This window comes from Scyliorhinus canicula, chromosome 11 (genome assembly GCF_902713615.1).
Source record: "Scyliorhinus canicula chromosome 11, sScyCan1.1, whole genome shotgun sequence".
Lineage (NCBI taxonomy): Eukaryota > Metazoa > Chordata > Chondrichthyes > Carcharhiniformes > Scyliorhinidae > Scyliorhinus > Scyliorhinus canicula.
The window spans coordinates 97968468-97982243 of NC_052156.1; the positions used below are offsets into that span (position 1 = coordinate 97968468).

At 49.6% G+C, this 13776-nt stretch overlaps 1 protein-coding gene across 4 annotated transcripts in view; it reads left to right on the forward strand.

The window, feature by feature from the left end:
- The first annotated feature begins 342 nt into the window (after positions 1 to 342).
- The window catches only part of washc4 (WASH complex subunit 4), a 180805-nt gene continuing 167371 nt past the window's right edge, over positions 343 to 13776 (forward strand). For all 4 annotated transcript variants that reach the window (XM_038810878.1, XM_038810879.1, XM_038810877.1 and 1 more), the window contains exons 1-2: positions 343 to 470; positions 3960 to 4099. In XM_038810878.1, the coding sequence (XP_038666806.1) occupies positions 410 to 470; positions 3960 to 4099 (201 nt within the window). In that variant the 5' untranslated portion in view covers positions 343 to 409. The remainder of the gene's footprint in view (positions 471 to 3959; positions 4100 to 13776) is intronic.

Here is a 13776-nt window from a genome sequence, read left to right on the forward strand (position 1 = left end):
ACCAGAGCACCCATAGGAAACCCATCTAGATACAGGGAGAATGTGCAGACTCCGCACAGACAGTGACCCAAGGCGAGAATCGAACCTGAGACCCTGGAGCTGTGAAGCAAGTGCAAACCATTGTGCTACCCTGCTGCCTATGTTTATGAAGTGTCACCATGTAGTATGTTGTCCGGTATTTGATCCAAACCCAATCCTGACCCCTCACCCTGGGGTGGCCAGAAAAACCTGCCCTAACTCCTCACATGTTTAATTAAGCTAAAACATTAACTCTCTTCTGTGTATTTCCAGCTTTTCCAGCCTGACCTTTCACCCGGAAACTACATCTCCCAGAGAGCATTGCTCCCCGCGTCTGCGCAGAGAGTGATAGGGGCGGGGCAGGCGCGTGACCGGATCACGAGATCTGAAGATGGCGCTGGAGCCGCATTCACCAGACTGGCAGTTTGACCGCTTTGATGACGGATCCCAGAGTGAGTGAGGCCGGGGGTGGGTGTCTGTACCGCCCATTCCCCCCCGGGGAGAATCTCTGCCCCCCTCCCGGGCGGAGGAGGCATTTCTGCTCCTTCCGGGCGAGTGGGCATTCCTCCCCCCTGGCAGGAGTGGGGATCTATGAACCCCTCCCAACCCCAGCGAGGATGGTGTCTGGCCGCCCTGGGTGGTGGAGGAGGTGTCTTGTCTATCCGCAGGTTTTCACCCTGCCCATATTTGGGGGTGGGGGATGTTTGCACTGTGAAGATAAGATGTGTAACTGAGAGGTTGTGCTGAGGATCTACATGGATCATAAAGATTTCTAGGAGAACAATTCATCTGTTCGATATTCTCCATAAATCATCATCACTTAATGACCTTAACCATTTGTCTGATTAGCCCTTAAGACATAGGAGCAGAATTAGGCCACTTGGCCCATCGAGCCTGCTCCGCCATTCAATCATGTCTGATAGTCTCATTCCCATTCTCCTGCCTTCTCCCCATAACCCCGAGCCCCTTATTGATCAAGAACCTACCTATCTCTGTCTTAAAGACACTCAGTGATTTGGCCTCCACAGCCTTCTGCGGCGGCAAAGAGTTCCACAGATGCACCACCCTCTGGCCGAAGAAATTGTTCCTCATCTCTGTTTTAAAGGATTGTCCCTTCCTTTGAGATTGTCCTCTGGTTCTAGTTTTTCCTTTAAGTGGAAACATCCTCTCCACGTCCACTCTATTCAGGTCTCGCAGTATCCTTTAAGTTTCAATAAGATCCCCCCTCATCCTTCTAAACTCCAACGAGTACAGACCTCAACTGTTACTCATACGACACGCTGTTCATTCCAGGATCATTCTTGTGAACCTCCTCTGGACCCTCTCCAAGGCCAGCACATCCTTCCTTAGATGCAGTGCCCAAAACTGCTCATAATACTCCAAATGTAGTCTGACCAGAGCCTTATACAGCCTCAGAAGTGCATCACTGATCTTGTATTCTAGCCCTCTTGACATGAATGCTAAAATTGTGTTTGCTTTCTTAACTGCTGACTGACTGCACGTGAACCATAAAAGAATTGTGAACAAGGACTCCCAAGTCCCTTTGTGCTTCTGATTTCCTAAGCATTTCCCCATTTAGAAATAGTTTATGTCTAAATTCCTCCTTCCAAAGTGCATAACCTCACATTTTTTTCCACATTGTATTTCATTTGCCACTTCTTTGCCCACTCTCCTAGGTTGTTCAAATCCTTCTGCAGCCCCCATGCTTCCTCAATACTACCTGTCCCTCTACAGATCTTTGTATCATCTGCAAACTTAGCAACAGTGCCTTCAGTTCCTTCTTCCAGATCACTAATGCACATTGCGAAAAGTTGTAGTCCCAGCGCACAGACCCCTGAGGCACACCACTTGTCACCGACTGCCATCCTGAAAAAGACCCCATTATCCCTTTATTCTACAAAATGAAAAATGACTGCAGCATTTCCCTATGCTAGATTGTAATCTGTTGAATGTGAAAGTGTCTTGCTGCCTTTGTGCAGTAAGCTAATAAATAGGAGCAGGTATGTTGTTCATAGTGCCATTACGGCACCGAAGGGGCTTTGTGGCCTATTGAATCCTTGCCCGCTCTCTGATCAGCAATTCAGTTAGTCCCGTTCCCCTGTCTTCTCCCTTATTTCCTTCAATTCTTTATCAAATTTCCTTTGCTGATCAATTTTGTTTCCACCGCTCTTGTAGGCAGAGTTCCATCAACCTGTGCCTCTTGTTCAGAGCCTTAAATCTCTACCTTCATCCTTGAAAATCAACCAATAGGAACAGCCATTGTACCGTACCCAAATCTGTCATTTTTTTTTACATCTGTCAAATCTGCCCATAACCTCCTTTGCTTGAAGGGCAACAACCCTTGCTTCTCCAACCTGACCTTGTAGTTAAATTCTATCATCCCAGATATCATTCTGGCAGCTCTCCTCCACATCCTCTCGAGGCGCATACTTTTTAAAGTGTGGTGACAAAAATCTTGTGGCCTAAGTAGTGTTTTCAAACTTCCCTGCTTCTGTATGCAATACCTCTATTTCAGAAGTTTCTATTTCTATTAAGTTTCTATTTCAGAATCCCAAGATCCCATCTGTTTTGCTAATTACTCTCAATACGTCATGCCACCATCAAAGATCAATGCCCTGAAACCCCTATGTCCCTGCATAATCTTTTGAACTGTGCTATTCGTCTTGACACATCTCTTCTGCCAAGATACATCACCTCACACTTTGCTATATTAAATTCTACCTGCCATTTGTCTGTCTATTCTGCTCGTCTGTGTTCTGTTGCTTGGATTGGCATTATCCTTATTGTTCGCCACACTGCCAAGTTTGGTGTTATTGGCAAGCTTTCAAATTTTACACTGTATGCCAGTATTAAAATCACTTACAAAAAGGTGCTGAGCCTTGGGCGACATCAATCTCTACCATCCTCTGGTCTGGGGAACAATTCTGTTTTCTGTTCTTAAACCTTTAATTCATCCAACCTGACATTGACCCTTTGATTTCATTGAACTTCAATTTTGTGAACCATGCGTTGTCTTTAAATCCATGTGGACAACATTTTGCATTTCCTTCATAAACTACCAGTTCATAGAATCACTACAGTGCGAAATGAGGCCATTCTGCCCATTGAGTCTGCAGCCCCCCCTTCCCAAAGTGCACTCTACTAGGCCCACTCCGCGTAACCCTGTGAATTGGTCATCACCAATCCACAGAATCTGTACGTATTTGGACTGTCGGAGGAAACCCGTGCAGACATGGGGAGAATGGGCAAAGTCACCTGAGGTCGGAATTGAATCCGGATACCTTATGCTCTGAGGCAGCTGTGCTAACCACTGTGCCACCGTGTCACCTATTTTATTATTTAATCAAAAACCTTAGTTTTATTAGTCATGCATGTTCTGCCTTTTACATATGTGATGGCTCCTCAATGAACTCAAACCTCCCAAAGTGCCTGTTAATTCCAGCCCTCCATTATTCCCACACCAAATGTTAAATTGACCACCTTGTCGTTATTCGGAATGACTGAATGCCATTTCAATAGGGATGTCACATTTGCCACACCGCAAGGTGCAGAAGTTTGCCTCATTACTTTTCAAAGGCAAAGTTAAAATGTTAAGCGAAAGCTCAACTTTCCCCTTAGGGTAAAATGGGAATTGGTGAGCAAATCCTACTCGTCTTCACTTAATATTGACAGGCTAGAGATGAAGGATGAGGTTATCTGTCCACTCTCAGTTGGGCAATATTGTTAGCACAAGAGTTTATAAAGGGATACAAGGACAATTTCCTGAAGGGAGAGGGTAGCGAAAGCATTCTGATGCTTTGGTGCTGTCTGGTTTTGCTTTGATTTGGGAAGGGTTAATGAGCCGTAGCTTGATTTTAAAATAAGATTTTTTTTAAGCTGGAGTATCAAACTACAGACAGCAAATTATTGTAATTCTTTCATATTTCTGCCTCTGTATTTAGGAATCCACGCTGAAGTGCAGCTGAAGAATTATGAAAAATTTCTTGAAGAATACACCAATCAGTTGAAAGGAATTGAAGATGCATTGGATGACTCTGTTGGGGATGTCTGGGATTTTACTCTGGATCCTATAGCGCTTAAGGTATGTCTTGGAAAGCTTTAATTTTAATTACCTGGATTTTGACAGCTGAATAATGTTTTTGCGCACTTCTGAGTGTTGACTTGCTGGGATGTGAATCAGTACAGTTCAATCTTCTTGGGATTCATAGCATATATGAGCTGGACATAAAAACCATGAGGTGCTTCAATTGATTGAAAAATTATCACTGTGCCCCATAGAATCAAAATCAGAAAGTATAAATTTGATTTAAAAAGAAAAGCACAAAAAGATTGGACAGAGATAGGATGAAGAGAGAGAGAGATAAGAGACTGAGAAAAAGTAAAAATAAATCTTAATTGCACAGATCACAGAATTGTTATGGCACAAAAGGAGGCCATTTAGCCCATTGCGTCAGCACCGGCTCTCTCAATGTGCGTGGTTACTCAACACAACTCCCGTGCCTTTCCCCTGTACCTCTGCACTTATTTTCAATTTAAATAATCATCTAATGTCCTTTTGAATGCCTCGATTGAACCAGCCTCCACCACACTTTCCAGGCAGTGCATTCCAGATCCAAAACATTCGCTGTGTGAAAAAGTTTTTTCTCCGATCTTATTTGCTTCTTTTGCAAATCACTTTAAACCTGTGCCCTCTTGTTCTTCATGATGTGGAGATGCTGGCGTTGGACTGGGGTGAGCACAGTAAGAAGTATTACAACACCAGATTAATGTCCAACACGTTTGTTTCAAATCACTAGCTTTCGGAGCACTGCTCCTTCCTCAGGTGAATGAAGAGGTATGTTGCAGAAACATATATATACAAAGTCAAAGATGCAAGACGGTACTTCGAATGCGAGCATTTGCAGGTAATTAAGTCTTTACAGATCCAGAGAGAGGGGTAACCCCAGGTTAAAGAGGTGTGAATTGTCTCAAGCCAGGACAGTTGGTAAGATGTCACAAGCCCAGGCCAGATGGTGGGGGGTGAATGTAATGCAATGTGAATCCAAGGTCCCGGTTGAGGCCGTACTCGTGTGTGCAGAACTTGGCTATAGGTTTCTGCTAGGCGATTTTGTGTTGTCGCACGTTCTGAAGGCCGCCTTGGAGAACGCTTACCCCGGAGATCAGAGGCTGAATGCCCATGGCTGCTGAACTGTTCCCCGACAGGAATGGAACATTCCTGGCCTGGCGATTGTTGCGCGATGTCCGTTCATCCGTTGTCAGAGTGTCTGCATCGTCTCGCTTCGGGACATCCTTTCCTACAGCGTATGAGGTAGACAACGTTGGACGAGTCGCACGAGTGTGTACTGGTGGGTGGTGTTCTTGCGTGTAATGGTCGTACCCATGTTGATGATCTGGCACGTCTTGTAGAGATTGCCATGGCAGGGTTGTGTGGTGTCGTGGTTGCTGTTCTGAAGGCTGGGTAGTTTGCTGCATACAATGGTTTGTTTGATGTTGCGCGGTTGTTTGAACATCAAACATACCATTGTTTGCAGCAATTTACCCAGCCTTCAGAACTGCAACTACGACACGAAAAGTCCTTGGCAAGTAGGATTAAGGTGAATCCCAAAGCTTTTTATTCATATGTAAAAAGCACGAGGGTGGCCAGGGAAAGGATTGAACCACTTAAGGACACTGAGGGAATCTGTGTTGAGCCAGAGAAAATGGGCGAGGTATTAATTTGCATCAGTGTTAACCAAAGAAAGGGACTTTGTGGAAGTTGATTCTTGTTACGGTGTGTGGGCAGTCTGGATCATGCTAACATCGAAAGGAGGAGGTATTGGGTCTTTTAAAAGATATTAAAGTAGATAAGTCTCCTGGGTCGGATGTGAGTTACCCAGAATACTGAGGAAAGCAACGGAGGAAATTGCTGGGGCCTTGACTGACATATTTGTGTCCTCATTGGCTACGGGTGAGTTCCCAGAGGACTGGAGAATAGCTAACGTGGTAGCGCTGTTTAAGAAAGGGATAATCCTGGAAACTATAGGCCGGTAAGCCTCACGTCGGTGGTAGGTAAATTATTAGCGAAGATTCTCAGGGACAGGATTCATACAACATTTTGGAAACAAATGGACTCATTAGCGCTAGTATAGTTTTGTGAAGGCGAGTTCGTGCCTTACTAACTTGATCGAGTTTTTTGAGGAGGTGACAAAGGTGATTGACGAGGGGAGTGCAGTGGATGTTATTTACATGGACTTCAGTAAAGCCTTTGACAAGGCATCTCATGGGGGAATGTACAAAAGGTGAAGTCACACGGGATCAGAGGTGAGGTGGTAAGACGGATACAGAACTGCCTTGGTCACAGAAGGGAAAGGGATTGTCAGAGGATACAGCAGGATATAGATAGGTTGGAGACTTGAGCAGAGAAATGGCAAATGGAGTTTAATCCAGTCAGATGTGAGGTAATGCATTTTGGTAGGTCGAACATAGAGGGAAAATATACCGTAAATGACAAAACTCTTAGGAATATAGAAAGTCAGAGGGATCTGGGCGTACAAGTCTACAGATCTTTGAAGGTAGCAACACAAGTAGACATGGTAGTCAAGAAAGCAAACAGAATGCTTGCCTTCATTGGACGGGACATCAAGTAGAAAAACTGGCAAGTCATGCTACAGTTGTACAGGACCTTGGTAAGGCCACACTTGGAATATTACGCACAATTCTGGTCACCACCCTACCAGAAGGATGTGGAGGCTTTGGAGAGGGTGCAGAGGAGGTTTACCAGGATGTTGCTTGGTCGGGAGGGTGTTAGCTACGTGGAGAGCCGGAGTAGATTCGGACTGTTTTCATTAGAAAGACGGAGGTTGAGGGGTGACCTGATAGAGGTCTATAAGATTATGAGGGGCATGGATAGAGTAGATGGGCAGGCACTCTTTCCCAGGGTGGCTGGGCCAGTCACCAGGGGGCATAGGTTTAAGGCCCGTGGGGCAATAGTTCAGAGGAGGTTTTGAAGCAGGTTTTTTATGCAGAGGGTAGTAAGTGCCTGGAACGCGTTGCCAGGGGAGGTTGTGGAAGCAGATACACTAACGCTGTTCAAAAGGCATCTTGACAAACTCATGGATAGGATCGGTATAGAGGGATACGGCACAAGTAAGTGCTGAGGTTTTTGGCAAAGGTTTGTATCATGACCCGTACCGGCTTGGAGGGCCGAAGGGCCTGTTCCTGTGCTGTATTGTTCTTTATTCTAGTGGAATCATAGGATTTACAGTGCAGAAGGCGGGTGATCGGTTTCCTCCCACAATCCAGGGATGTACAGGTTTGTTGGATTTGCCATGTTAAATTGTCCTTCGTGTCCGAAAAGGTTAGATGGGGTTGCAGGGATATGGTGGAGGTGCGTGGGCTTAGGTAGGGTGCCATTTCCAAGGGGCGGTGCAGACTCTAAAAGGAGGATGGATAAAAAGCTTAAGAACACAAAGGAATTGTGGTTCATAGTTATTTTTCAGACTGGAGGACAGAAAGCATTGGAATAAATGAGCAGAAACAGAATGTTCACTTGGCTGAGCAGAGGGCACAGAGAAAACAGGCCGGCTAATCCTGCACCTTGCTTTGCAGCAAATACAGAATGAGGCTCCTGAAACTCCAGGTGATTCTTGACATAGTTGATCAGCATGATGCAAACCATAATTTTCTTTTAAAATTTAGAGTACCCAGTAATTCTTTACCAATTAAGGGGCAATTTAGCGTGGCCAATCTACCTAACCTGCACATCTTTCGGTTGTGGGGACGAAACCTACACAGGCACAGGGAGAATGTGCAAACTCCACACAGACAGTGACCCGGGAATGGGATCGAACCCGGGTCCTCAGTGCTGGAGGCAGCAGTGCTAACCACTGCGCCACCGTGCCGCCCTTAAGCCATCATCTTAAGAGATGGAGAGTTGCCACAAACATTGTATGCAGACAACTTCCTGTTGTACATTTCCCACCCAGTGGGAGCTTTGATAAGATCATGGGGGTCCTGGGGGAGTTCGGCTGTTGCTGATACCACTACTGGGCTCACGGAGTATCTGACCAGTGGGAACGGCAGGGGCGCCAACAACAGTGCCCTAAATTGGTCTGCCTACACAATGCCATCTCCACCCGCACCTAGACCGACCCTTCCTCCACCACCCTGTTACTAACCATTGCGATGTTTGCTGCCCAGTAGTTATTCAACAGGCTCGGCAAAGCCAGCTTCCCTCCCTCCTTGCCGATCCCTTTCCAGAAATCCCCATCTCACCCGTGGGGCCTTCCCTGCCCACACAAACCTCAAAATCATCCCATTCACTTTCTAAAAACAGACTTAAGGACAAAGGTGAGGGGGGTCTGAAATACAAACAGAAACTTGGACAGCAAAGTCATTTTCACCAAACTTCTTCGTTGTGTGCGAGGTTGCGCTTATCCAATTTAAGGTGGTGCATAGAGCCCCATGACATTGGGGGCGAAGAAAATAAAAAGGAGGCGGACTTGGAGGTGGTTGGGGGGGGAGAGGAGAGATGGGTTGTTAGTTCTTTTACCTGTTGCTGAGGTTTGGCCTTTGTATATATGAAAACTGCCTTCAATAAAAATACTTGTTTTTAAAAAAAAGAATTCCCAGACACAACTATCACCATTCCTGGGTATGTCCCACTGGCAAGACAGACCCAGCAGAGGTGGTAGCGCAGTAGTATACAGTTGGGGAGGAGTTGCTCTGGGAGTCCTCAATATCGACTCTCGACCCCACGAAGACAGGGTTTAGGTTAAACATACTCAATGGAACATCCTGCTGAGTGCCAAGTACTGTCCATCATCAGCTGATGATCAGTATTCCTCCATGTTGAACATCACTTGGAAGAAGCACTGAGGGTGGCAAGGGAGCAGAATATGTTCTGGACGGGGCATGCCGTCGCAAAGAGTGGCTCGGTAGTACTATCACAGACTGAGATGGCCGCATCCAATAAGACACAGCTGTTAGACTGGGACTGCAGCAGGTGGTGAGGGAACCAACAAGAGGGAAAAACATATTTGACCTCATCCTCACCAACGTGCCTGCTGCAGATACAGGTCCATGACAGTATCGGTAGAAGTGACCATCGCACAGTCCTTGTGGAGGCAAAATCCCGTCTTCACATTGAGGATACCCTCCATCGTGTTGGGTGGCACTACTACTATGCTAAATGGGATAGACTTCGAACAGATCTAGCAACTCAAGACTGGGCATCCATGAGGCACTGTGGACCATCAGCAGGAGCAAAATTGTACTCAACCACAATCTACAAACTCATGGCCCTGCATATCCCACACTCTACCATTATCACCAAGCCAGGGGATCAACCCTGGTTCAATGGAGAGTGCAGAGAACCGACCAGGAGCAACATCAGGCATACTGAAAATCAGGTGTCAACCTGGTGAAGTTACAACACAGGACTACTTGTGTACCAAACAGCATAACCAGCAAGTAATAGACAGAGCTAAGCGATCCCACAACAATCTAAGCTCAGTAGTCCTGCCACATCCAGCCGTGAATGGTTGTGGACAATTTTTAAAAAAAAAAATAATTTTTATTCAAATTTTTCAACTACAAATTTTCTCCCAACAAAAAAGAATAAACAGAGTATAAAAATAAACAGAAAGAACACCCCCCACCCCCCACCCCCCCCAAGTACAAAGCAATAAATTAATAACAATACAAAAAAACCCAAGAAAGTAGCAAACAAACAGTAGCAGAAACAAACCCCCTTAACAGATCCCTACCCCCCCCCCCCCCCCCCCCCCCCCCCCCCCCGGTTGCTGCTGAGATTGAGCACCCTCTAACCCTCCGCCAGAAAATCGAGAAAGGGCTGCCACCACCGGAAGAACCCTTGTACCGACCCCCTCAGGGCAAACTTGACCTTCTCCAGCTTGATGAACCCGGCCATGTCGTTAACCCAGGCCTCTTGGCTCGGGGGCTTCGCGTCCCTCCACTACAAAAGAATCCTAGGCCGGGCTACTAGAGACGCAAAGGTCAGAATGCCGGCCTCTCTCGCCTCCTGCAGTCCCGGCTCCAATGCTACCCCAAAGATCGCGAGCCCCCAGCCCGGTTCCACCCTGGAGCCGACTATCTTGGACAGGGTCCCCGCCACCCCCTTCCAGAACCCCTCCAACGCCGGACACGCCCAAAACATGTGGGTATGGTTCGCCGGCCCCCCCGAGCACCTCCCACATCTGTCCTCTCCCCCAAAGAACCGGCTCATCCTGGCCCCAGTCATGTGCGCCCTATGCAGCACTTTCAGCTGAATCAAGCTGAGCCGTGCGCAAGAAGAGGACGGATTCACCCTCCCCAGTGTGTGCACCCACGTCCCCTTGTCGATCTCCTCCCCAAGCTCCACCTCCCACTTCGCTTTCAACTCTTCCACCGAGGCCTCCTCCTCCTGCATCACCTGATAAATTGCCGGGATCCTACCCTCACCGACCCACGTCCCCGAGAGCACCCTATCCTGCACCCCCCTAGGCGGCAGTACCCGAAACTCCGCCACCTGCTGCTTAACAAATGCCCTAATCTGCTTATACCTAAAATTGTTCCCAGGGGGAGACCCCACTTCCCCTCCAACTCCTCTAAAGTCCCAAACTTCCCATCGAGGAAAAGGTCCCCCATCCGCCTGATGCCTGCCCTATGCCAACTCAAAAACCCACCATCAATTCTCCCTGGTGCAAACCGGTGATTGCCCCGTATCGGGGCCCACACTGAGGCCTTCACTTCCCCTCTATGCCGCCTCCACTGTCCCCAAATTTTGAGGGAAGCTACTGGACTCGTAGAATACCTTGCCGGGGGGAGTGGGAGCGGGGCCGTCACTAGCGCCTCCAAAGTCGTGCCCACACAGGGTGCCGCCTCCATCCTCTTCCATGCGGCACCCTCCCCCTCCATCACCCACCTACGGATCATTGCCACATTTTCAACCCAGTAGTATCCACACAAGTTGGGCAACGCCAACCCACCTACCTCCCTGCCTCGTTCCAGGAATACCCTCCTCACCCTCGGGGTCTTGCGCGCCCACACGAACCCCAGAATATTCCTGTTAACCCTCCTAAAAAAAGCCTTCGGGATCAATATGGGGAGGCACTGGATGAGAAACAAGAACCTCGGGAGCACCGCCATCTTAACTGACTGAACCCTACCCGCCAAAGAGAGTGGCCCACCTCCTGAACTCCTCCTCCATCTGTTCCACCAGCCTCGAAAAATTTAGCCTATACAGGGCCCCCCCCAGCTCCTAGCTATCTGGACCCCAAGATATCTAAAGCTCCTCACTGCCCTCTTCAACGGGAGCTCTCCCTCCTATCTCCCTCTCCTGGTCCCCCGGGTGCAACACAAACAGCTCACTCTTCCCCATGTTGAGCTTATAGCCCGAAAAATCCCCAAACTCCCCAAGTATCTTCAGCATCTCTGGCATCCCCCCCGCCGGGACCGCAATGTACAGCAGTAAATCGTCTGCGTACACCGACAATCGGTGCGCCCCCCCCCCCTTCTCTTGCACAATCCCCTTCCAGTTCTTCGAGTCGCTCAGTGCCACGGCCAAGGGCTCAATCGCTAACGCGAAGAGCAGGGGAGACAAGGGGCACCCCTGCCTCGTTCCCTGGGACAGCCGAAAGTCTTCCGACCTCCTCCCATTCGTCACCGCGCTCGCTACCGGGGCACTATACAGCAGCCTCACCCAGCTAATGAATCCCTCACCAAACTCAAATCTCCTCAACACTTCCCACAGGTAGCTCCACTCCACTCTATCGAAAGCTTTCTCCGCATCCATTGATGCTACTATTTCCGCCTCCCCATCCACCAACGCCATCATCATAACATTGAGCAGCCGCCGCACATTAACATTCAGCTGTCTCCCCTTCACAAACCCCGTTTGGTCCTCATGTATAACCATCAGAACCACATCTCATTCAGGGTCCTCACAAGCAACGGGCCCAGCAGATCTGAGAATTTCTTGTGAAACTCCACCGGGAACCCATCAGGCCCCGGTGCTTTCCCGGTCTGCATGCTCCCCAGAGCCTCTATCAGCTCCTCCAACTCGATTGGGGACCCCAGACTCTCCACCCGCTCATCCTCCACTCTTGGGAACTCCATCTTATCCAGAAAGCGGTCCATCCCGCCCACCTCCCTAGGGGGCACCGACCGGTACAGCCCCTCATAAAAGGATCTAAACACCCCATTAATGTCCCTACCACTCCACACCAGGTTCCCTCCTGCATCTGTGGCTCCCCCTATCTCTCTCGCTGCCTCCCGCTTCTGGAACTGGTAGGCCAGCATCCGGCTTGCCTTCTCCCCATACTCATATACTGCCCCCTGCGCCCTCCTCCACTGCGCCTCCGCCTTCCAGATGGTCAGTATATCGAACTCCGCTTGGAAATTGCGACGCTTCCTCAAAAGCCCCTCTTCCGGGACATCCGCATACCTCCTGTCCACCATTACCATTTCTTCCACCAACCTCTCCCTCTCAACCCTCTCCGCCCTCTCTCTGTGCGTCCGAATAGATATCAGCTCCCCTCTAACCACCGCCTTCAGGGCTTCCCAGACCACCCCAACTTGCACCTCCTCGTTGTCATTGGCTTCCAAATACCCCTCTATACTCCTACGGACCCGCCCAAATACTTCCTCCTCTGCCAGCAGCCCCACATCTAACCTCCACAGCGGGCGCTGATCCTTCCCCTCCCCCAGATCCAGGTCCACCAAGTGCGGGGCATGGTCAGATATAGCTATCGCCGAATACTCCGCCCCCACCACTCTCGGGATTAGCGCCCTGCTGTGGACAAAAAAGTCAATCCGGGAATAGGCCTTGTGGACATGGGAGAAAAAGGAAAACTCCCTACCTCCCGGCTCAAAAACCTCCAAGGGTCTACCCCTTCCATCTGATCCATGAACCCCCTCAGCACTGAGGCCGCCGCCGGCCTCTTACCCGTCCTTGACCTCGAATGATCCAGGGCTGGGTCCAACACAGTGTTAAAATCCCCTCCCAAGATCAAGCCTCCAGGTCCGGGATCTGGCACAACATTCGCCGCATGAAGCCCGCATCGTCCCAGTTGGGGCGTACATATTAACCAGAACCACCCGTTCCCCTTGAAGCCTACCACTCACCATTACGTATCTACCTGCGCAGTCCGCTACCATATTCGACGCCACAAACGACAAGCTCTTGCCCACTAAAATTGCCACCCCTCCATTCTTCGCATCTAGCCCCGAGTGAAACACCTGCCCAACCCAGCATCGTCTCAGCCTCACCTGATCCGCCACCTTAAGGTGCGTCTCCTGGAGCATAGCCACGTCCGCACCCAGCCCCTTGAAATGCGCCAAGACCCGGGACCACTTCATCGGTCCATTCAGCCCCCTCACGTTCCATGTGACCAGCCGAATCTGGGGTGTCCTCCCCCTCCCTCTGCGCCGGTCTCCCATAGCTCTCCCTCGGCTCACCACGTGCCAACAGAACCCCCCAGGCCCGTTCCCCACGGTGGCAGACCCCCCTCCCAACCCCCCCATTACCAGCAGTTCCCCTTCGGCCCCTGCAGCAGCAACCCGGTACCCCCCCCCCCCCCCCAAAGCTAGTGCCCCCCCGAGCTGCGTAACCCCTTCCATTATACTTCCGTAAGTCAGCCGATTCCTGCTGACCACGGCTGCTCCCGCCATCCAAACGACCCCCCGGATGCAACACAATCACCCCCCCCCCCCCCCCCCCCCCCCGGACCCAGTGCCAGCCCCGCCCACTGCTCCTCCAGCGCGGGAGGAAAGCCCGCG